General features: G+C 35.0%; 1 protein-coding gene across 4 annotated transcripts in view; it reads right to left on the reverse strand.

Moving 5' to 3' along the window:
• Nucleotides 1-25,351, reverse strand: part of RIC1 (RIC1 homolog, RAB6A GEF complex partner 1) — a 169,615-nt gene that overhangs the window by 86,223 nt on the left and 58,041 nt on the right. For all 4 annotated transcript variants that reach the window (XM_058431380.1, XM_032138760.2, XM_058431381.1 and 1 more), the window contains exons 3-4: nt 19,131-19,210; nt 813-920 (exon numbers count right to left, since the gene is read on the reverse strand). In XM_058431380.1, the coding sequence (XP_058287363.1) occupies nt 813-920; nt 19,131-19,210 (188 nt within the window). The remainder of the gene's footprint in view (nt 1-812; nt 921-19,130; nt 19,211-25,351) is intronic.

The following is a 25,351-nucleotide window of genomic DNA, read 5'->3' on the forward strand; positions in this document are numbered from 1 at the left end:
ATCCCCAGTTTCTTATGTATTCTTCTAGAAAAATACATGTTCTCTCTTTTAAACAAGATGGAGATACCTCATCTCCCTTTTAAAAACAAACATTAGCAACATAAGCATTTTGCTTTTTTCACCCAACAACATATTTGGAAAGTTTTTTTTCCGTAAAGAATGTCCTCAATGTTTTTACAGCTGCGTATCATTTAAATAAATTTTCTTACATCTACACAATGGAAAAGATATGCAGCTAAACTAAGTGACAACTAAAACATCAATAGTGGAACAACAATTAAAGAAACAAAGCCAAATTGCAGGTAAGATTCCTGATTTTTTCTACCAATGGGTATAAAATAGATTTTTGGCATTCTGGTATTTCTGGCCACTTTGTCATAAAACCTTTATTCATACTTGGATGAAAAAGCGTAACTTTCTTCCAAGTGTATATAAACTTCCCAGAAGCTTAAGGCAACTTTGGAAACAAAGGCACTTTCTCTTTTCCTCAACTTGTGTGTTTTCATCAGTATTGTTCTGGGAAATATGGACTGTTATCACTCAATCAAACAATTCTAGACCTTATAAAATATAAATTTCAAAATAAGATTATAGTTGGTATATTCAATTTATGAGCTTTATTATAATAATTTAAGCATAATGTGCCATCTGTAAAACTTCCAATGTCTTAAAGGGTTAATCAAGCATTTCCAGAACTAAGAAGTTATCTTGAATTAAAAGAAATTAAACTAACTTTCCTGTTGGTCATGGGATTTACGAACTACATTGTCTACTGTCATCACACAATGTCAAATTTAACCAAAGTGCTGTACCTCATGATGGGTGCTTGTAAATCCAGTATTTTCCTCATCTCTAAATTTAATGCTGGAGCACACTGTTCTTCCTTGAAATGGGGTGTCCCCTTCATTTGTGGACTTCCTCTAAAAGAAACAGCATAGAGTTAAAGAAAGATACTGAATTTGCCACCGTTCTGTGGCTAATACACATCCATTCAAATAAAGAAAATAAAATCAAACTTACAAATCAGGTATTCATCCTTCAGATTCTCAAATGAAAAACAGACTTAAATTCTATTATAGCAGACAGTATCTACTTATCAATTGGAAATAAATGTTTGACCAATGTAATTTGTGTTAGGAGGGTGGGAAGGAGAAGAGCAGAGAATCTGAGAAAAAAACCCACTTGAAATAAAAGTGAACCAACTCTAAAGAGAACCAACAGGCATTTTGTTTAAAATTACTGAGGGCCCTTTCTAAGGTGGGCAACTATGGAAAAAAAAGTATCATTCTATATAGTACCTGTCCCAGTGATCCAAATCGTGTAGCTTCATCTTTACTTACTCCACACCTTATCCTTGATTCCTATTCTTTGGGTATGTATCAGAATTACGGTGAAATTCAAGGGTGCAATTAGGAGATGTTTCACAAGTTATTTAGTAATAAATAGCAAAATATCTAAAATTTTAAATCCCTGGCATTAAATAGCTGCAGTAGAGTGCTGGGTCAATGCCAACTTAACTGAACTGTCACACACTACCCTTTAAAGGACTACAAGCTGTTTTGTATTCTTTATCTTCACACAGCATAGTAGACCAGTATCTTCTTCAGTGCCTGTGTTGGAATTTAACAGTTATCTGTCTCTCACCGTCAGCTATCACTTGTGGCAACAATTAGCCTGCTGATGTCATCTCTCCCTTTCCAGTCAAGTACAGTCCTATAAATTAATTTGTCAATACTATTAAAATATGCACAAACAGGCAAACAAGTCCAATAGCTTTCAAAGTTCCTGGCTTTGTGAAATATATTTTGATGCTCATTTTTTTAGTTTTCTTTCTTGCTTATTGTTGCTTATTTTTTAGTTACAGACTATTTTTCTTATAAAAGTTTTGTGGTGATTTATTACCATTCTATTCTGCTACTACTATGAACTGGAGTACTTAATTCCTTCTAAGTCTAAATGACTAAACTAGCTAATGTTTAACCATACAGGTTCATGTTCAACTAACATGTCTGATGTGACAGCTTGTAAAAAGGACATGAAAGTAATTAGTTTATAGGAGTCACAGTTAAATTTCTGAACACACAGTCTGTGATGATTTACTGAGATGTCTTTATCTGGTTTTAAAGTTAAATTTTATTTTCCAAAGTAATATATACACAGAAGTTAAAATTCAAATAGGGCTAGAAAGCTTAAGACAGAAAACAACACAGAGGTAGACTCCTTTTAGTGGAAACTGAAAAAGACATATGTCTTCTTTTGAGAAGTGTCTGTTCATATCCTTCAGCCCACTTTTTGATGGGGTTGTTTTTTTCTTGTAAATTTGTTTGAGTCTTTTGTAGATGCTGGATATTAATCCTTTGTCAGATGAGTAGATTGCAAAAATTTTCTCCCATTCTGTAGGTTGCCTGTTCACTCTGATGGTAGTTTCTTTTGCTGTGCAGCTCTTTAACACACACATGAAAAAATGCTCATCATCAATGGCCATCAGAGAAATGCAAATCAAAACCACAATGAGATATCATCTCACACTGGTTAGAATGGCGATCATTAAAAAGTCAGGAATCAACAGGTGCTGGAGAGGATATGAAGAAATAGGAACACTTTTACACTGTTGGTGGGACTGTAAACTAGTTCAACCATTGTGGAAGACAGTGTGGCAATTCCTCAGGGATCTAGAACTAGAAATACCATTTGACCCAGCCATCCCATTACTGGGTATATACCCAAAGGATTATTAATCATGCTGCTATCAAGACACATGCACACGTATGTTTATTGTGGCACTATTCACAATAGCAAAGACTTGGAACCAACCCAAATGTTCAACAATGATAGACTGGATTAAGAAAATGTGGCACATATACACCATGGAAACTATGCAGCCATAAAAAACGATGAGTTCATGCCCTTTGTAGGGACATGGATGAAGCTGGAAACCATCATTCTCAGCAAACTATCGCAAGGACAAAAACCCAAACACTGCATGTTCTCACTCACAGGTGGGAACTGAACAATGAGAACACTTGGACACAGGAAAGGGAACATCACACATCGGGTCCTGTTGTGGGGTGGGGGGGAGGGGGGAGGGATAGTATTAGGAGATATACCTAATGTAAATGACGAGTTAATGGGTGCAGCACACCAACATGGCACATGTATACATATGTAACAAACCTGCACGTTGTGCACATGTACCCTAAAACTTAAAAGTATAATAAAAAAATATATACATACATATATATAAAAAGGGAAAACAAACAAACAAGATATACGTCCTGATTTGAACAGACCAAGTCCTAAAATAACACCTCTGAGTTAAAATGGGAAAACTGAACACAGACTAAGTATTTGATGAATTAATAAACTATTAATTCTGTTGGGTGTAATAACATTGCGGTTTGGTTTCCTTAAAATGTCTACCTGTTACAGATAAAACAGAAGCATTTAGGGTTGAATGATTTAGTATATGGAAGTTGCTTTAATATTTAAAAAGTATGCATGCATGGGGAGAGGGGGATGCTGACAGCTTTTGAATCTGGAAGACAAGTACATTGGGTACATGTCCTTTTAGATTCTCAGGTGTGGCTGTGGGGTTCAATGACATTCCTATTCACAGACTAGCTCTTTTTCCTCTGAAGTACCTAGGATCTTCTTTTTATATATCCGATGGGTTCTGAAATTCCAGAATAATTAATTTTTCTACAAGTATGTGAATGTTTATCATTGCATTGAGCACTTGTTCAATCTACTGATATATTTAGTTTAAACTCTAGGAAATTTACATGTTTTTCCTTAATAAAATAATAAGCTTCTCCATTCCCTGTTCTCTTTCTACAACTCCTAGTCAGATATTAAACCTCATATTAAACTCTAATTTTCTCTGTTCTCTCTTATTCTTGTTTTTTTATTCTATACCCAGGGAAAGTTCCTCAACTGTTTCTTTCAATGCTTTTACTGAATATGTTTCTACTATTGTATTTTTCATTCTGAGAATTTTCTCATCCACTCCACTTGTTTTCTTAAACCATCCTACTTTGTTTGATTAGCCAAAATCTGTCTAAGGTTGTTAATTATTTCCTCGAGGTGTTTTCATTCCTTCAAGTATCTGTTTACTTTAAGTTCCTTTTTTCTGGTATGTGTTTCTAAGTTACATTGGAAACTTTCCTAAGATGGCTAACAATGTTTAGTCCTGTTTTTACTTTAGAGGTTAACAATAAAAAGGTGACTATGTGTCTGCCGGCTGACAACTGGTGGACTTCAGCAGGGTAGTGGTCAGCCAGCTTTTTTGTTGGGGTCTTCAAATACTAGTACCTGTTGAGCAGTTTTTCTTCAGCGGTTCCATTTCTCCAGGAAGGATCCCTCAAACCTGCCTGGGATATCAAAGCGTGAAAGACAGAAGTCTGGAGCCAAGCAGGGTAAGGAGGCACTATGACAACTTTAGCATCTCACTCTTTTGTTAAATATAATACATATTGTTAAACCAGACAGTATATTTCCTGTGAGGTGGGAACATAGGAATCCTTATTCAGAGTTTTCAAGCAATCTCTGTGTTGATGGCCCCTGCCTCACTCCTATATTCTGTAGTACTAGTCCTTCTAATCTCTGAGCCTTTCTGAGTTTGCAGGTAAAACAAGGTGCTTTTTACCAGTATCCTGTAGGTTCTTAAGCGCTCAAGTTTGATGGTCTTCCTTAGTTATTTACTCTTTCCCTTCGGATTTTTAGCTCAAGGGTTGGAGACACCTCTAGTTTTGATTAAAGATGGACATTTTATTTCAGCTTTTTTTCTGTTAGTGATTACCAAGAGAAAGAATGGAAACCACATTACCTATCTTAAAACTGGAAACTGTGTTTTTCTTTATATGAATATTCTCATTTATTACAACTAAAGTATTGTAAGAACTTTAAAGCAAATTTAAGTAAATCCTAATTTCTTCATGACTTCCATTATAAAATTAGAGATACATCTGGCAGGAAAGTTTCCACCCTGTCTTCCAAACATACTAAAATAGAGCAAACTTTAAAAAATTACAGTAACAAAAAAATTCTGACTTTCTCATAAAAAATATTATTACTTAGAATTCAACTATAATTTGATAAGGTACAGCATTAGATGACTGGAAGAGAGTCATAGAAGATAAATCTAGAAGAATAAGTTAAAGCCAGATTATGAGAGCACTGAATGCCAGGAGAATAGGAATAGAGCATTTACTATGTACGAGATAGTGTACAAAACGTTCTATACACATCACCTCAACCGATCATTTGTAATCTTTTGAGACAGGAATTATCTCCACTTTTTCAGAGAGAAAACTGAAACTTACAAATATTGAGAACTCTGCCCTTGGTCACAAAGCTAAGAAAGTAAGGGAGCTGATAATCAATCTCTAATATTTAAGGCTCTAAGCAACTGAAAATTAGAGTTAGAGACTAACACAGTAACCTCTGTCTGCACATCAAAATAATGGAATGAATGCTAAAGAATGGATTGGGGATGGAGTACGGAAGGGAACACACACTGTAAATGTTAATGTTTTTCATATCTGGACACACAGCAGAACTGCCGTTTCCTGCCATCTTAAAATTGGGTGTGGCCACATGATTTACTTTGGCCTATAAAATATGAGGGGAAGTGATTTGTGTCACTTCTGAACAGAAGATTTAAGAGCCAACACTTGGTACGTGTTCTGTTTTTAATCCTCTACTGTGGTAACTTAACCTATGCTGACTAACGTAGTATACAAAATCAAGTAACTGACAATTGTTAGATTTTTGTCCTGTAAAACTCAACAAATTAACAGTTTGTGACTATTCAACATGAGTGATTTTATTAACTATGCAATCTGAGAAACAGGAAAAAAGAATGAAAAAAAAAATAGACCCAGTTTAAAGACTTATGGGAACAACCTCATAAATACCAATTCCTGTCTGTATGATGGAAGTCCAAAGGCAAGGAGAGAGAAAAGAGAATATATGAAGAAATCATGGTTACAAACTTTCCAAACCTGAGAAAGCCAAGAGTCTTTCTTCTAAGAAACTCCAAGTAGGATAAATTTTAAAAGACGCACACAGAGACACACTATGTTCAAACTGTCAAAAAAACAAAGAGAATCTTGAAAGCAGCAAGAGATGTATCTGACTCTTCACATACAAGAAATCCCAAGTAAGACTGACAGCCAACTTTTCATAGGAAACCACGGAGGCCAGAAAACAGTGGGATGACATATTTCAAGTGCTGAAATATCTAGAAAAATTATCCTTCAAAAACAAAAAAGAAATTAATGAATTTCCAGATAAACAAAAAGTTGAGAGAATTTGTCACAAGTAGACCTGAATTACAAGAAATGCTAAAGGAAGTTCTTCGGCCTGAAAAAACAAGAAGCAATAACTCAAAGCCATGTGAGAAAATAAAGAACACTGATAAAAGTAATTACATAGGTAAATATAAAAGCCAGCAGTATTTTTGTTTCAGATATCTGCCTTTTCTTTCCTACATGACTCAAAAGACAAGTGCATAAAACAGTAATTATACATCTATGTTAACAGTTACACAATGTGTAAAGATGTAATTTGTGATAACAACAACATAAAAAGGGAGAGAGGGAGATGTACAGGAACATAGTTTTGAGATATTATTGAAGCTAAGTTGGTATTACTTCAAACTAGGCTGTTGTACATGCAAGATATTAATTTAAACCCCAAGGTAACCATTAGTAACTAAAACATGTACAAAAAAGGAAATGAGAACGGAGTCAAAATGGTACACTGCAAAAAATCAAACCAACAACAACAACAACAAAAAGGCAGTAGTGGAGGAACCCAGGAACAAAAAAGATACAGACATAATAGAAAACAAACAGCAAAATGGCAGAAATCCTTCTTTATCAGTCAGTACTTTAAATGTAAATGGATTAAAAGCATTCATTAAAAGGCAAGCATTGTCAGAATGGATTCAAATAAACCAAATGACTCCACTTATAAGCTGTCTACAAAAGAATTACTTTAGATCCAAGGAAACAAGTTGAAGGTGGAAGGAAGGAAAAATATATTCCATGCGAATAGTAGGGTGGCTGTGGTAAAATCACAAACAAACAAAAAAACAAAAGACTTTAAGAACTATCACAAGAGACAAAAGGATTTTTATAATGATAAAACAGTCAATCTAGCAAGAAGATACCACACCTATAAATAGATACAAATATAACATCAGAGCCACAAAATATTAATATATGAAGAAAGAACACACAACTGAAGGGAAAAATAGATATGTAATAATGTTAGAGACTTCAATACCCCACTTTCAATAATGGATAGAACTGGACAGAAAATAAGGAAATAGAGAATTTAAATAACACTATACAAACCACTTAGACCTAAGACACATACTGAATATGCCACCCAACAGCAGAATACATATTATTCTCAAATGCACATGGAACATTCTCCAAGACAGAATGGATATTAAACCACAAAAAAGTCATAATAAATTTTAAAAGACTGAAAGCATATAAAGTATCTTCTCTAACCAAATGGAATATAACTAAAAATCAGTAAAAGAAAAACTAGAAAATTCAAATATGTGGAAATCCAAAATACACTGTAAAACAATCAATGACTCAAAGAAGAACCAAAAGGGAAATTAGGAAATACTCTGAAACTAATGAAAACAAAAATGCAACATTATGGGATACAGTGAATGAAGTCCTCAGAGGGAAATTTATAGCTAAAATGCCTCCATTAAAAAAAAAGATTTCAAATCAATAACCTAACTTTATACCTTATGGAACTAGTAAAAGAGCTAGCAGAAGGATGGATGTAATAAAAATTAGAGTGGCTATACATGAAATCGAGAATAGAAAAACAGAGAAAAATCAATTAAAGCAAGAGTTGGTTGTTTGAAAACATCAATACAATTGAAAAACCTAAGGAAAAAGAAGACTGTAAGTCTGAAATGAAAATGGGAATATTATTACTGACCATACAAAAAAATAGTATGGGTTACAAGAGAATATTGTAAACAACTGAATGCTAACAAGTTAGATAACCTATGTTAAATGGACAAATTCCTAGAAACACACAAATTTCCCAACTGACTCAAGAGGAAATAAAACATATGAATAGACCTATAAGTAACAAAATTGAGTCAATAATCAAAAACCTCCCAATAAAGAAGAGCCCAAAACCAGATGGCTTAATTAGTGACTTATACAATATTTAAATAAGAATGAACATTCATCCTTCTCAAGATGTTATTAAAAAAAAATAGGTAAGAAGAGGGAACACTTTCTAATTCATTCCTTTTTTTTGAGACAGAGTCTTGCTCTGTGGAGTGAAACTGCATGGAAAAGAAAAAATTTAATTATTTTCTAACTTTTATTAAGATTATTTGTGACTCCTCTAGTTCAAAGTTATAGGAAGTTTTAAGTGATCTGTTCCAACGATTTTTCCACAAGCTTTGTTTTTAGTGTGCAATTGTGCAGAATGAAGGTGTTTACACAATGCATGTATCATGCTTTGGCAAAAATACCTGCTCATGAAATGGTACAAAGCTTGTTAGACAATTCAAGTATTTTAAAAAGAAACAAAATATATAATTTATTATATATTTATAAGGCATATTTATAAATATACATTAATATACATGAGAATTTAATTTGTAAGATTCCCCTCTAAAAGTGTTGAAATTTGCCAGATTTACAAATAGATTTTTAAGATTTGTAGATGGAATTTAAAAGTTTGAGCTACAGTTATTATTTTGAAGCTTTAATAAATTGAATATTTTTAATCCAAAGTAAACTCTAAATAAATATTCAGATTTTTTACTTTGAAAACACAAAATCACATATGAACAAAAAGAAATGAAACAGCCGAATACATTACAGGATAGGCAAAAGGGATCAATCCCACTATAATCCCCTCAGTAATGTTCTAAATTTCTATCTATTTGAGATTAACTGGGGCTAACAAAAAACACAAATTAACAAAATTTATAGAACTAGCTAAAAACTGTCAGTCATTCCCAGCTCAGTATTGGTTAGTTTAATCAAGTGGTCTCCCTACAAGCCATGGCAGAATTTGTGAAGGAAAGAACAGAAATGTCAAGGAAGGAAACTTGGTGGGGTGGGGTGGGGACAGCCCATGGGAACTATGACCCTGAGAGACAAGAAACCAGTAAAAGGAAAAAAAAAAAAAAAAGTAGGAATTTTTTTCTTAATGCAGTTCCGGATCAATCGTGTGAAAGTTTTCTTAATGTATTCTAAGTTGTGGTTCTTAACGCCAAGAGGTTTACACATCACTGGCTATATAAAACTAGTTCTGTAGATAATTTGTCTTATTTACAGATAGAGAACTTTCAGATATCCTTTAATCTTGGTAAATCGCCACTAATTTTAATACTGTATATGAAATCCAATAATACAATTTAGTTTCAGAATCAGAGTGAACAGACATCAGAAAGTGTTGTAAATCTCAGATTATTGCAAAGATCTAAGATGTGAAAAATTCAACAATTACATTTTATTTACAAAAATTGATTTACATAGGATTTGTTAAAATCCAATTTATGAAACAGAACAAATCTAGAGACACTAGGTTGCCCTTACCACTTGTGTGGAATTTGTCTCTCCAGAAAGTTTTATAAAATGTTACTTTTATATTTTATTTATATATGCAATATATAAACAGTTTTTTGGAAAAAAAAAGACACTGAAATAAATGTAAGCTATACTTACATTTAAGAAAGATGAATAAAAACATTTACCCACTAATTCCAGTTCAGAATTGCAGGTGGCCAGGGCCCATCCCAGCAGCTTGGGGCCAAAGCTGAAGCCCACCTTGGACCTGATGTCATTCCACTGGAGGGCGCACTCACACACATACCCCATACTCACTCAGACTGGGGCCATGCAGACGCTGATTCACCTAAAGTGTACATCTTTGGGATGCGGGAGGAAACTACAGTACTACACAGACATAGGGAGAATATGAAAATTCCATATTAACAGTGGCCCTGGCCAAGGATCAATTTTTTTCCCTCATCGATGTTATGACATTATTCAAGGATATGATGCAAGGAGTTTCTCACTATATTAAAGAAGCTATCTTTGTAAATACTTGGAATTTTCAAGTATTGTATAAATGAATACTCTGCCAAAGTTCCCCAGAGGAGTCAAGTCTGTTACTGCTTACATTTGATACATGACTCAGTCTGAGACTTAGTTTTGAACAAGTATACCTGTATTTTTTGGCAATCTCTTAAAGTTTTGTCATTCTTCAAATTCTAATTCACTCTAAAACCTCACAGTTAATGAACTAGAATTCCCTTCTTTTCTAAACACATATAAATTGTCTTAAATATGCAATGGAGGCAGATTATATTTACATAATTCAAAAGGCAACCTAGACAACAATACCAGTTGCAACTTATTAAGAATCTAATCACTCATTTTTCTCATTTTATAGACACACAGCACAGAAAGCAACTTTAGAAAATGGCTTTTCCAAAGTCTTGGGAAAAAGTAGAATCTGAACTGGAACCTGGGCCTCTCTGATTCCAACTGCCATATTTTTTTCCACATCTCTAAACTGCTGGGTATTTATCTGAGGTATCAATAGCAAGTCTAAGAAAAATATCACAAGAAAGTAGGAAAAATGAAGCTAAGCCAGTTTTGTTTTATTAATGTATTTTACATACATTAACTTTTGTAACTAAAAGTAAAGCCTCCCAGTTTTCTATTCCAATGAATGATAAGGCATTCATGTTAACGAGTGGCCCTTAAAGAGCCGTGAAAAAAATAAAATGTTTCTATGGGATGGGTCAACCACTAGTCAAACTTCCCAGGACATTGAGGGGGGTAGTAATTTCTCAACAGATTGGTAAAAACCAAAAATCAAACCACAATACCAACAAGTGTAGCATAAAACTACACAGAAGTCTTAAAAGAAAAGAAGACTGCTTTTAAAGCAAGTCAAGTATGCTTTGAGGGCTAGATCAGGTGATAGAGAAAACTGACTCACAAATTCAACAGCCATTTCTTTCAGCAAATTCTTTTGTGCAGGAGATATCAAATGCTTTAAGGGCCAGCTAAAGAAAAGAATAATGTGGCAAATAACCCAATAGATTTGGGGTGTGGGGGAACAGAAACTTCAAGAACGCAATTAATTATAGTGTTTTTCCTTTCAACATAACTTACCTAAGTCCTGACTTTTCTCCGAAGTACAGAACTCAAGTCTCCTTGTCTACAAAAATTCCCTTGACAACTAATCACTTTACCCTGAAATGCTATTATGACTTTTCAAGATATTTACCTGACAATCTGTTATTTTATACTGCCATTAACTTTAAACAACTATTCATTAGCATCTTCAGCAGCGGTGAACAGTTTTACAGATAGCAGGCATACAACAAATGAGGATGAATCCATTTGAGATGATTCTGAAATGTGCAAGGCTTGATCTAGAAAGTTCTGGCAGTCCTATGTAAATTCTGGGACTAAGAGGCTTTAGTTCTCCAACCATAATTCTGGAAAGGCTCAGAACTATTTCTTCTCCCAAACCTCCAGGCCTCTTATTTCATTATTTGCATTCATCGTTGTTTACTGGAATGCTTACAATAATAAAAAGTATTTCTGGATGAAATGAAATAATGATATCTTGGATGTGCTTAAATATACTCCAGTGGAAAAAGACTGAAAATTGTTCAAACTGACTGATGGACACATAGATGGTCATTTTATTATTCTACTAATAGAGTACCTGGTACCAAACCAGTGCCCAGAAACAAGAGAACTGGACAAAATAGATCAACCAACCATATTTAGAAATGAGACAGCAGGCAGCACAGGACTGACATAATGAGGGAAGGAAAACAAACACGTTTTCTGGGAGAAGTCACCCTCTAACCTCTTAAGGTTTTGTCCACCATGTAGAGTGAGAGAACCCAAGCATAGTATAGCAGCCTTGTTAAGCTGAGGAGAAAAAGATTAAAGTTCAGAGAAGCAGAAGCAGCTATTTGTGAAGTACAGCACCAGTGATGTGGGAGTCACACAGAGAAAAGCTCTAGAAACCTGCAGGGGTTTCCCCTGAGTCTTACTGAATACTATGCAAATACATAGTGACACTCCGCAAATACAGGCAAAGAATGACTACTAGGGTTTTTGGCTACCCAGTTCATATAGGACTGGGAGACATTTCAGTTCTGACTAGCCAGAATGGAGAGACCTTGTCAAAGACCCAGGACATTCAGTGGACTTCAGAAGGGCTAAGCTAGCTTAACAGTTAAATCCATCCTAAAAAACATACAAAAAGCCTCAAAAGACCTGTAAGATCTCCAAGCAGCTTAACTGCCACCCAAAACAACCTTCAATACTCTTTAAAGGAAAAGGACAAAAATCAGACAATGGATAATGTAATACAATATCTAACATCCAAACTGAAATTACTAGACATGTGATATGACCCAGCAATTCTATTCCTAGGTATTTATTTACTCAAGAGATACAGGACAACCGGAGAGTGAAATGAGATTAGAATCTAAAAAAGCAAAGTTCACATTTTTTTACTTTTTATCTTTATAGATCTCTCATTGTTGGATTTTTTAAAATAAGAATGTATTCATGAATTAGTAGTGTAAATTTTTAAAACATACTATGGGAATGCACATGCCAGATCAGTTATTTATTGGGAACACAGGAGGATATAGGAGAGTTGGGGCAGAAGGTTTATAGAGTACAACAGATGTCTGACCTGAGCTTGAAAACCAAGTCAGATAAATTTCTTACATAAAAAAAGACAGCAGGGGAGTCATACCGAATAGAGCAAATAACAAAGCAACAGAGGCATTAAATAGGAATTGTGGGTTCGATGTGTTCAAGATATGGAGAAAGTAGGTTCTAAATGCCAGGCCACAGAGCTTGGACTTTGTTTTGGAAAAAAAAAAAAAATTGTTATCAATGCAACTGATAAACTTCATTATGTAGGTGAAAGAGACTAAGGGAAGAGAAATGAGTTAGTGAATAAGCTTTTTTAATAGAGGAGGAGGACATGAGGGCCCCTAAAAAGACCAATGACAGTAAAATAGAGTTAAATGAATTCCAGAGGCACTGGAAAACTGTAATCAATCAATGAAATTTGATGACTGAACAAATATGCAAAGTGAAGAAACAATCCAGAGGAAGAAACAAAGAATTAAAGGTTTTCTACCTCATACAATGTACAAAAGATGATGGTAACTGCAGTAAAGTTTAGCAAAGCAATAGCATGTTTGGCTTGGTAGGGGGTAAGTGAGTGAAGTTTAGACATGAATTTGAGATTAAGAAGACATAATAGGCCGGATGCAGTGGCTCACACCTGTAATCCCAGCACTTTGGGAGGCCGAGGCAGGCAGATCACTTGAGGTCAGGAGTTCAAGACCATCCTGGCCAACATGGTGAAACCCTGTCTACTAAAAATACAAAAATTAGCTAGGCGTGGTGGTGCATGCCTGTAGTCCCAGCAACTCAGGACTGAGACGTGAGAATCGCTTGAACCCGGAAGGCAGAGGTTGCAGGGAGCCAAGATCACGCCATTGCACTCCAGCCCAGGTGACAGAGCGAGACTCTGTCTCAAAAAAAAAAAAAAAAAGATATAATAATAATCCAGGAGAAAAATGACAAGACCTAAACTTAACTAGTGTCATTGGGAATTACGAGGAGGGAAAAGAAATGACATACAAAGTAGAATATACTGGACTAGATACAGACTGGCTATTGATGTTAGTGGCAGGAAGAGTGAATGAACTCAAATACATGGTGGTGCCAGTTACTGGAAGAAAAAAAAAAGGGGGGGGGGGCGCTCTTGACTTTCCCCGGATTCAGTTACCTAAAAATCAGACTGTATTCTCATTTTTACAGCTAATAAAAAATTCATCATTTCTTACTAACTATAAATTATTATAGGACCTAAAATTTATTCACGGTATATTCTTATGAATTTTCATACCTGCTAAATCTCACCAATCCAGAATGGTCTTCCTCTGGATATATGTTTTGTTACTTCATCATCTTTGAGATCCTTTTATATGTCATCTTCTCAGTGAAGACACTGACCACTATTTTAAGTCATATTCCACTCTGTATTCCCTTACCCTGCTATATTTTTCTCCATAGAGTGGATCACCTAACTCATAATGTATTTTACTTATCACCCTCTACTAGAAGAATAACAAGCTCTATCAGCAGGGCTTTTCGTTTTGTTGTTTTTTTTTTCCACTGTTAGATCTCTAGTATCTACAACAGTACCTAGAGCTGGACAAAATACTTTTTAAATGGATAGACAGATGGATGAAAATAATTTTCAGAAGAGTTTTTTGAAAGAGGTAGTACCCTTTCACCAGACTTTTTATAGAACCAAAAAAAAAAAAAAACCCACCAAAAACCAAAACTGCTTATCATTTACATTATCACACATTGAGACAGCCTCCAGTCTGACAGAAACAATGTGCAGCACTCTGAATTGGGCAGTCCTATTATTCTTTGGATTCAGGTGCCATCCTTGGAAGTGTGGCCAATAAGGGAGTTTTCACTACCCAGAACTTACATAATAACACTGTTACCAATCCTATTAATAAGTGCTCATGCAACTATGTGAAGTGATGGATGCATGTAATATGCAAAGTTCAATAGTAAAACGTCACCCATGTACATTTACAGAATATAAACACACTGAAATCAAACTAGACATGGGATGTTTTCAGAGGCTCAAGCGGAACAAAAAACATCAAGATCACTAACATACTTTGTCAACTTTATAAACTGAATGTAGAACAAGGTTTATTATTAGAAATACGGGGAAAAAGTGGCTAAAGTTCCTCTCTAGAAAACGAACACTCAGAACATATTAGCAAAAATAAACATATATTGGGGAAAACTTTCATGAGTCTGTAACTAATTCAGACCTCTTGTCACCTCTAAATTTGATATGATTTAGATGCTTCTGTCCCTTACTGTAGGTTTCTTCTGCAAAAACCTGGATTTTAGAAGGGGCAAGTTGTGTTGAAGTTAAAAATTGCTAACCTCAGGTAGCTATGCTCTTCTTCCTTTCCAGCTGGCACTAATTCATTAGCAGTGAGCTGGTAAGAAGTATCACCATCTGATGAAATTATGTTGGGAGGGTGGAAGGGGAAGAGGAGAAGGAGATTTGATTATATTTTGGAGTGATTTTTTTTCTTCAGTGAAAAAGATCAGTATCTTTACTATATAATAATTAAATGTACTGAATTTCAGTACAGAAACTTTTTTTTTTTTTTTTTAAGAAACTCAGCCTCAATAATGCTAGTCTCTAACAAAAAAGAGGGTAATAGCAGTGAAAGGATAGGAAGAAGGGGGAAAAAAATCTCTGCTCTCAACAAAGATACATGATGATGGCATATTTGTTTAAATTATTTTCATTATGCTGAAATTAAACATGATGTGCAATTTAGAGATCTACTAAACTTCTATTTAAACATAAGCGTATGAACACATTTTAAAGCTAAACACAAATTATTTCTGACTTATCCCTGGAAGTTTCCTTCATTCATTTCACTAAAATTTCCAAGCCATAAAATAAAATGTCCAGACAACCTTCAACTAGTCTGGTCCACTGGTCTGTGTAACTAATATGAAGAGATACTGTAATATACAATGGAATCTAAGATTTCTAAAATGGAAAATTCATTCATCAAAGCATAAATGATCTTTGAGGTATAGAGTCACTTAATAAGACTGCCACCATTGTTGAAGACTGACTCCCAACATCTATAGAAGGATGCTAGAAACAACACTACGTGGAAACTAGTAAAGATCATGAGGCATCTGAACTGTGTTCTCAGATGGAGCATAGTGGAAAAGGATATGCAGTCTGAGGTTAAGATGCTGTCACATAATACAGGGAAGTTAAGATACTCTAGAAAAACTCCTGTGATGAACTCGTAAGATTTACAGAAGAGAAATGAGAGACAATAGTATTTCTAAAACTAACCGAGAAGAGGACGATTAACCACTGGCCTCAGTAATTATACTGCCTCTATTCTTCAGGACTATTAGAAACCACTCCAGATCATTTCTCCTTTTTCCATTCTCTACTCCCAGATAAACCCCAAAGTAGTAGCTGGATGGAGCATAAACAGGGTTGAGACAGTATATTACTGATTAATAGCACAGACTTTAGAGCTGCAACACTTATGTCTGAATCCTGGCTGTACAACTTATTAGCGTGTGACTATGGGTGAGTTACTCTGCCTCTCTGTGCAGCAGTCTGTATAACAGTTATGCCTAACTACCTCATAGGGTTGCTACAGGGATTAAATAAGTATTAAAAAGTGCTTAGAACGGTGTCTCAAACTACACAAGGGTTTATAATGGCACAGATGAGAATGAAGATACCACTGTCAAAACCAAACTTTCCTCAAAACCTTCTATAACTACTATTTTTCAGATTTTAAGAATATGAATTCACATAATCCTCTTAACAATGAAAGAAGTTATTTTTATTCCCATTGTACAAATGGGTTCTGCAGAAAAACCAAGAAACTTACTAGACTAAGTAACATAACTAGAAAAGTCTAGCACACAAATACACAACAGGCTGACTTTAATGTGCAGAACTATTTTCATATAAGAGATTTTAGGTAGCAGTTACTAGAAGTTAGACTGTCAAAGAAGTAAAATATCAAGTAGAAATATATATATGTATTTAAAAAATTACTTAAAAGCTTAGAAATGAAGTAAACACTTGGGGAAAAAAAATACTGATAATAACAGTTGTCCTTTATTAATTATCCCATAAGCTAGGTGCTTACCTAAGCACTAAATATGAATGATCTCATTTAATCTTATGAGATGATTACTACTGTTATCCTACTCTACAGATGAGGAAAGTTTTTGGTGGTATTAAATAACTTGAAAGAAGTCATACAGCTGAAAAGTGGCACAGCAAACATTTAATTCCAAGTCTATCTGACACCAAAGCCTGTATCTTTAACTATTATTCGAGCTGCTCTAAAGCAATGCACATTTTATTGAGGCCAGCCACTGAAACCTAAAACTTTCAATATAGTAAAAGAATGCCCAAATTAAGAAAGAGAGTATGTTTTTTATTTAGTTCTCTGCCTTAACACATAGACTCAAACACAGCAAAGTTCATGCATTGTCAGGACTACTTAGTCAACTGATGTCTCTTGCAGTTTTAGAATCAGAAAAGAAAGAAACTGTTTCTTAAAACTTTTCTGGAACACAAAAAGTGGGTCTAAAGATACCATTCCAAAACATTACAAACATGTAGTGGTATTAGTGAACTGAAATAAAGAAAATAGAATTTTCACTGTTTCAAGAGAAGTTATTTCTCTACCATGCCCACAGGAACATAAATTAATGGAGTTAAATTGTTTCTGATTATTGCTTTTTATTTATAGGAACATGTCTAAATTAAGCAATAAAACAAATATAGTAGTTCAAAATGCACAAGTAAATCTAATTTTAGACATTGATTACAACAGTTCTTCAAAAGAATCACAAAATTATCACTTGAAATGCAAAAAAATTCGTTTTTTTTCAGTTTTACACATAAAACTGAATTTAAAATTTCTAAATACATCATGATGTTCCTATCATTTTGCACTGTATGTGTCAAAAATTTTTGCACTAAATATTTTTATTGAAAAATAAACAAATTAAATTGAATACCATCATCAAAAAAGTCTGTACTTTAAAGATTTCCAAAACTGAATACCTCAGTTAGCACTATATTTGTTACAAAAACAAGTGGCTATAGCATCAAGAAAATCTAACTAGCTGAAAATTTAAGAGTTGAAAAGCAGAAGAATTACTACAGTTCTACCATTCAGGAACAATTACTATAAATATTTGTATTGTATTGCTCTAGATTTTGTCTTTAGATGACTTGCGTTGTTTTGTTTTATACAGTCATGGTCATATTACATATATAATTTTGTGTGACTTGTTTCTTCACTTGGCATTATAATATGGTCAGGTTCTTAAGTTTATAAATTTTTCTGAGACATGACTACAGATCACTATAAGAGAAGGATGTACCACAGTTAACTTGTTAACCAGCTCCCTATTATCATATCTTTGTGTATCAGAAGTGTGCAACACAACTTTTATTATACCTCTGCAAGCAATGAGTAATAATTTTTAAAAAAAATTTTAATATATTGAAATGTGTGGGTTGAAAAAATGGTTATATTTAATGTTTATTTTATTTGGGTTACTACTGGGTCTAAATACTTTGTCTTGAGTTTGTTAGTTACAGTATTTCCTTTTATGAGACTACTTTCCCTATTTATCTACTGGAATCTCTGTGTGCCTACTGGCAATTTGTATATCTCTTTTATATAAAAGTAGTAAGACTTGGCCCTATTTACCACAAATATTTTTCCCAAGTTACTTGCTGTTAATGTTTTTCTTTTTTTTCTGTCAATATTCAAAAATTTAAACTTTTCACACAATAAAATCTGTCTTTCTCTTAGATTTCTTATATACCTATTAAACTTTGGATGTCTTCCACCATCTAGAAATGTGATAAATGCTCTTATATTTTTATCTGGCTTTATGGCTTGATTAAAAAAAAAAGATGGAAAGCTTTACAATTGTATGTTCTTTTATTTCAAAAGTTAAGGTCTGCTATAAGGAAAAGAATGCAAAATATACATAACTACACAGTGTAAAGGGCAAAAGTCTATGTTTTTCCCAAATTTAAACCAAGAGGTAACAACTGTCTGAGGTTCTTTTTTTTCTATGCATATACAAAAGCACATGCAAAAGTACCTGTAACTTACCAACATTTCAACTCTTCCTCTTATGATCTCTTAGCTCTTCCCTAATAAGGACTGAGAAATGCTAGACCTGGAATATATTAACAGTAATTCTGAATGCCCAAGAAAATAGTCTTGATATAGTTTATCATCAAGATTCATAGACTTAAAGAATTCTTTATTCAAGATATGACAGTTCAAAGACCTGGTAATTTTTTAAACACTATTTGGGAAATGCTGGCTTAGTTTTATTGTAATCACTACAGACAACTCAAAACTAATGTTTTTCTGAATATAAAGTATGCAAATCACATATTAAAAGAATGAAAGGCAACAAACTTACTTGGGATACACTGGTTCATAAAGGTACTTGTCCCCTCTTGTAGATGTAATATGAAAAAACAAGATGTATCCATTTGCCGTCTGAAAGAGAAATTTTATTAACCATGAATTAAAGAGTAAGGCTATAACTGTAACCCTGAATTTTAATTTTATAAATTCTTACTTTGAAAAAAATTTTAATCTCCAATACCCTCCCTTGGAGAATTATAGCCTAATTATGCAAATAAAAGTGACTTTTTAATATAACCCACGTTGAAAAAAAGGGTTTTTACAGATTTCAAAATATTTCAAAATATGTCAGTAAAATCAGTACTTCATAAAGTATTCTAGACATGAATACTCTCAAATAACTGCATTATTCAATAATGAGTAAGTGATTATTTTGCAAAATATATAGTACTTTTTGAACTCTACACTAATATGGCAAATTATTATTCTAAGTTTATAAAGCAACAATGCCACTTTATGGCTTTATTACACCTTTAAGACAAAACGCTTACTCTACTCAAAGTTTACATAGTATTAACTTCAGAAGAGCATATTTATATATTTCAAAAACAATCTTTTGGTCTCTGATTTACTACAAAATATAGGCTAAGATACAGACATAAAACAGAGCAAACCTTTAATTTCCAAAATATGAATATCAGCTAGTTCATTTTTCTAAGTTAACAAAATATTTTTTTAGAAACAAATTGTAGGCCGGCCACAGTGGCTCACACCTGTAATCCCAGTACTTTGGGAGGCCGAGGCGGGTGGATCATGAGGTCAGGAGATCGAGACCATTCTGGCTAACATGATGAAACCCTGTCTCTACTAAAAAAAAATACAAAAAAATTAGCCGGGCGTGGTGGCAGGCGACTGTAGTCTCAGCTACTCAGGAGGCTGAGGCAGGAGAATAGCGTGAACCCAGAAGGCGGAGCTTGCAGTGAGCTGAGATCACGCCACTGCACTCCAGCCTGTGCAACAGAGTGAGACTCCGTCTCAAAAAAAAAAAAAAAAAAAGAAATTGTATTAAAAAGTGCTGTTACATGATCATGACATACATCTGTGTCATGACATACATTTGTGAAGTTCAAATAACCATTTTACATTTCTTTAAGTATAAAATATTATATTTAGCTGTTTCTAGCCAAACATTTTTAGGCATAACAGAGTGAAGTGGCAGTGTTTTGCCCAAACTACTTTACAGTAATACTGAATTCCTATCATTTTAGAGGAAGGTGGGCATGTACTCAAAGTAGAACCAAAGAAAACCAAAGAAATAATCCAAGGTTTCAAATTTCTTTCTACTTCTGGCTTCCTGTTTTTCAATGGAACGACCAAGAAAATACTTAGTTTCTTCAGCAAAACCAGGTGGTTTGCTTTCTTTTTGACCATTAACTTTACTATTTTATAATGTATTTGAAACTAGAGTTTCAACACTGTAAGATACAAAAGAAAAAGGGTGAAAATTCTTCAGATAAGATCATCTTTCTAATTCTTTATGTGCAATTTTATGTTCTTGCAATATGGAGAGCATGGAAGCAAAAGGAAAATGGCTTCAAATCAAATCATAACAAAGGTTTCACACATAAAAAAACAAGAACAACAACAACAAAACAACAGAAACAGACAAAATCTATGAAACACTTTTCAAAACACTGGCATCAAACAATGAAGGGCCGTCATCCTAGAGAGATGAGAAACAACTGAAGTGAACCCTCCTACTCTTACCCAGCTTACTGCCTTGTGAGAATTTCTGGGTCAGCACACTTAAAAGGGGCACTAAGACAAAGTATGGCAGACTTCCAGAGTTGAGAAGAAGCTGAAGAGTCCAGGAAGAGTAAGACAAACACGAGACATAATGAAAAATCAACCAATCAAAACAATGCATAACTCAATCAGATGTTAAAATTAGCACAAAAGGACATCAAAACCTTTTGCTATATTTCATAATGTTCCATATGTGAACTATATTCCATATGTTCCAAAGCTGAGGCGATATAGAAAACTCAAACAAAACTCTAGAAACAGAAATACTAAAATATCTGAGATGAAAAAGACATTGGCTGGATGAATGACAGGTTAGACAATGATCAGAAAAGCACTTCACTTAAATTTCTTTAAAAGATAATAGGCTTTAAAACAAGAATAATAGCAGTATATGCTGGCGTTTATACCATGTATAAAAATAAAATGTGTATAATATATGTTTCCTGATCCCAATAGAACTAGAAACAAATAAAAAAAAATTCTGAAAAGCCCACAAATATTTTGAAGCTAAACTCCATACTTCTAAATAACCCATGAATCAAAGGACAAAAAAGGAAATTTTAAAAATACATAATACCAAAATTTGTGGGATGCTGCTAAAGGAATACTAAAGAGGAAATTTACAGCCTTAACATACTTATATTAGAAAAAAAGGAAAATCTCAAATCAATGACAAGCTTCTACCTTAAACTAGAAACAAATTAAACTAGAGCAAACGAAATCCAAAGCAAGTGGTGGAGTGTGGGGAAGCATGCAAATAACAGAGATCAGAGTGGTAATCAATCAAATAGAAAACAGAAAAATAAAATCAATGAATAAAAATCTGGGGTTCTTTTGTTATTGTTTTAGAAGATCACTAAAATTGACACATTTCTGGTCATACTGATCAGGCAAAAAAGAGCCACTAACAGAAATCAAAGAGGTGACATCACTACAAATTCTAGAGTTATTAAAAGAATAATGAGGTCACATTATTAATATGACAATAATCTTAACAAGTTGGATGAGATGGACAAATTCCTTGATAAACACAAACCAACAAAGTTCACTGAAAAGAAATCTGTACCCTGAAAAGCCAATGTCTGTTAAAGAAATTATAATTCCAATTCAAATCCTTTCCACAAAGAAAACTCTAGGCTGAGACAGCATCACTGGTAAATTCTACCAACTCTTTAAGAAATACATAATATCAGTTGAATACAAACTCTTCCAGAAAACCAAAGAGAAGGAACCACTTCCTATCTCATTTTATGAGGCTAGCATTACCCTCATAACAAAACAGACAAAGACATTATAACTACAGGCCAAGATCCCTCATTAACATATTCTAAACAACATTATAGCAAATTAAATTCAACATTATAAAAAAATACATCACGACCAAATGGGGTTTATCCAAGAATGCAGGGCTGGTTTAACAAAAATCAATAAACGTAATTTACCTTATTAACAAACTAAAAAAGGAAAACCATGACAGTCTGAATACATCACATTAAAAGCATTAGACAAAATTCAACATCCATTCCTGATTAAAAATTCTCAGTAAATTAGGAAGAAATGGGAAACTTCCATAACTTGATGAAAGAGATTTATGAAGTATTTAGAACATCATTCTTAATGGTGAAAGACTGAATGCCTTCATCATATTCAACACTGTCTAGACTCTAAGCAGTAAATTCAGACAAGAAAAAGAAAAGGTATATAAATTGGGGAGAAAAAGTAACTGTTTTTGATATGGTCATTTCCATAGGAATCCCAATGGAATTAACTATAATAAGTTAGTTTGGTATGACTGCTGGACACAAGACGAATACAGAAAAATCAACTGCATTTTTACATAATAATAAGAACAATTAGAAAATGAAAAAAATCCGTAACATTAAAGTTGTAAAATACTTAGGGATAAATCTGGCAAAAGAGATTAAATACTTGTACACTGATAACTACAGAACATTGCTGAAAGTAAAAATACTTAAACAGAGAAATACATCTTGTTTATATTGCTAAGATAGCAACTCTCCCCAAATGGATCCAAAGATTCAATGTAATCCCAATCAAACTCCCAGCAGACATTTCTGTATAAACTGATGAGATGGGGGGTGGAGCCAATATGGCCGAATAGGAAGAGCTGCAGTCTACAGCTCCCAGCGTGACCGATGCACAAGACCGGTGATTTCTGCATTTCCAACTGAGGTACCGGGTTCATCTCACCGGGGCGTGCCAAACAGTGGGTGAAGGACAGTGGGTAGAGTGCACCGCGCATGAGCCGAAGCAGGGCGAGCCATCACCTCACCCAGGAAGCGCAAGGGGTCAGGAATTCCCTTTCCTAGTCAAAGAAACGGGTGACAGACAGCACCTGGAAAATCGGGTTACTTCCATCCTAATACTGCGCTTTTGTAAACGGCTTCACAAACGGCACACCAGGAGATTATATCCCGCACCTGGCTCTGAGGGTCCTACGCCCACGGGGCCTCGCTTATTGCTAGCACAGCAGTCTCAGATCAAACTGCAAGGTGGCAGCGAGGCTGGCGGAGGGACACCCGCCATTGCTGAGGCTTGAGTAGGTAAACACAGTGGCCAGGAAGCCCGAACTGGGTGGAGCCCACCACAGCTCAAGGAGGCCTGCCTGCCTCTCTGTAGGCTCCACCTCTGGGGGCAGGGCACAGACAAACAAAAGGCAGCAGTAACCTCTGCAAACTTAAATGTCCCTGTCTGACAGCTTTGAAGAGAGCAGTGGTTCTCCCAGCATGCAGCTGGAGATCTGAGAACGGGCAGACTGCCTCCTCAAGTGGGTCCCTGACCCCGGAGTAACCTAACTGGGAGGCATCCCCGAGTAGGGGTGGACTGGCACCTCGCACGGTCGGGTACTCCTCTGAGACAAAACTTCCAGAGGAACGATCGGGCAGCAGCATTTGCAGTTCACCAATATCCGCTGTTCTGCAACCACAGCTGCTGATACCCAGGCAAACAGGGTCTGGAGTGGACCTCTAGCAAACTCCAACAGACCTGCAGCTGAGGGTCCTCACTGTTAGAAGGAAAACTAACAAACAGAAAGGACATCGACACCAAAAACCCATCTGTACGTCACCATCATCAAAGACTAACGGTAGATAAAACCATAAAGATGGGGAAAAAACAGAGCAGAAAAACTGGAAACTCTAAAAATCAGAGCGCCTCTCTTCCTCCAAAGGAACGCAGCTCCTCACCAGCAATGGAACGAAGCTAGACGGAGAATGACTTTGACGAGTTGAGAGAAAGCGGCTTCAGAAAATCAAACTAATCCGAGCTAAAGGAGGAAGTTCGAACCAATGGCAAAGATGTTAAAAACCTTGAAAAAAAATTAGACAAATGGCTAATTAGAATAATCAATGCAGAGAAGGCCTTAAAGGAGCTGATGGAGCTGAAAGCCATGGCACGAGAACTACATGACTAATGCACAAGCCTCAGTAGCTGATGCAATCAACTGGAAGAAAGGGTATCAGTGATGGAAGACGAAATGAATGAAATGAAGCGAGAAGAGAAGTTCAGAGAAAAAACAATAAAAAGAAACGAACAAAGCCTCCAAGAAATATGGGACTATGTGAAAAGACCAAATCTACGTCTGATTGGTGGACCTGAAAGTGATGGGGAGAATGGAACCAAGTTGGAAAACACTCTGCAGGATATTGTCCAGGAAAACCTCCCCAATCTAGCAAGGCAGGCCAACATTCAGATTCAGGAAATACAGAGAACGCCACAAAGATACTCCTCGAAAAGAGCAACTCCAAGACACATAATTGTCAGATTCACCAAAGTTGAAATGAAGGAAAAATGTTAAGGGCAGCCAGAGAGAAAGGTCGGGTTACCTACAAAGGGAAGCCCATCAGACTAACAGAGGATCTCTCGGCAGAAACTCTACAAGCCAGAAGAGAGTGGGGGCCAATATTTAATATTCTTAAAGAAAAGAAGTTTCAACCCAGAATTTCATATCCAGCCAAACTAAGCTTCATAAATGAAGGAGAAATAAAACCCTTTACAAATAAGCAAATGCTGATTTTGTCACCACCAGGCCTGCCTTACAAGAGCTCCTGAAGGAAGCACTAAACATGGAAAGGAACAATCGGTACCAGCCACTGCAAAAACATGCAAATTGTAAAGACCACCGATGCTAGGAAGAAACTGCATCAACTAACGGGCAAAATAACCAGCTAACATCATAATGACAGGATCAAATTCACACATAACAATATTAACCTTCAATGTAAATGGGCTAAATACTCCAATTAAAAGACACAGACTGGCAAATTGGATAAAGAGTCAAGACCCATCAGTGTGCTGTATTCAGGAAACCCATCTCACGTGCAGAGACACACATAGACTCAAAATAAAGGGATGGTGGAAGATCTACCAAGCAAATGGAAAACAAAAAAAAGGCAGGGGTTGCAATCCTGGTTTCTGATAAAACAGACTTTAAACCAACAAAGATCA

Source organism: Hylobates moloch, unplaced genomic scaffold (genome assembly GCF_009828535.3).
Source record: "Hylobates moloch isolate HMO894 unplaced genomic scaffold, HMol_V3 SCAFFOLD_19, whole genome shotgun sequence".
NCBI classification, from domain to species: domain Eukaryota; kingdom Metazoa; phylum Chordata; class Mammalia; order Primates; family Hylobatidae; genus Hylobates; species Hylobates moloch.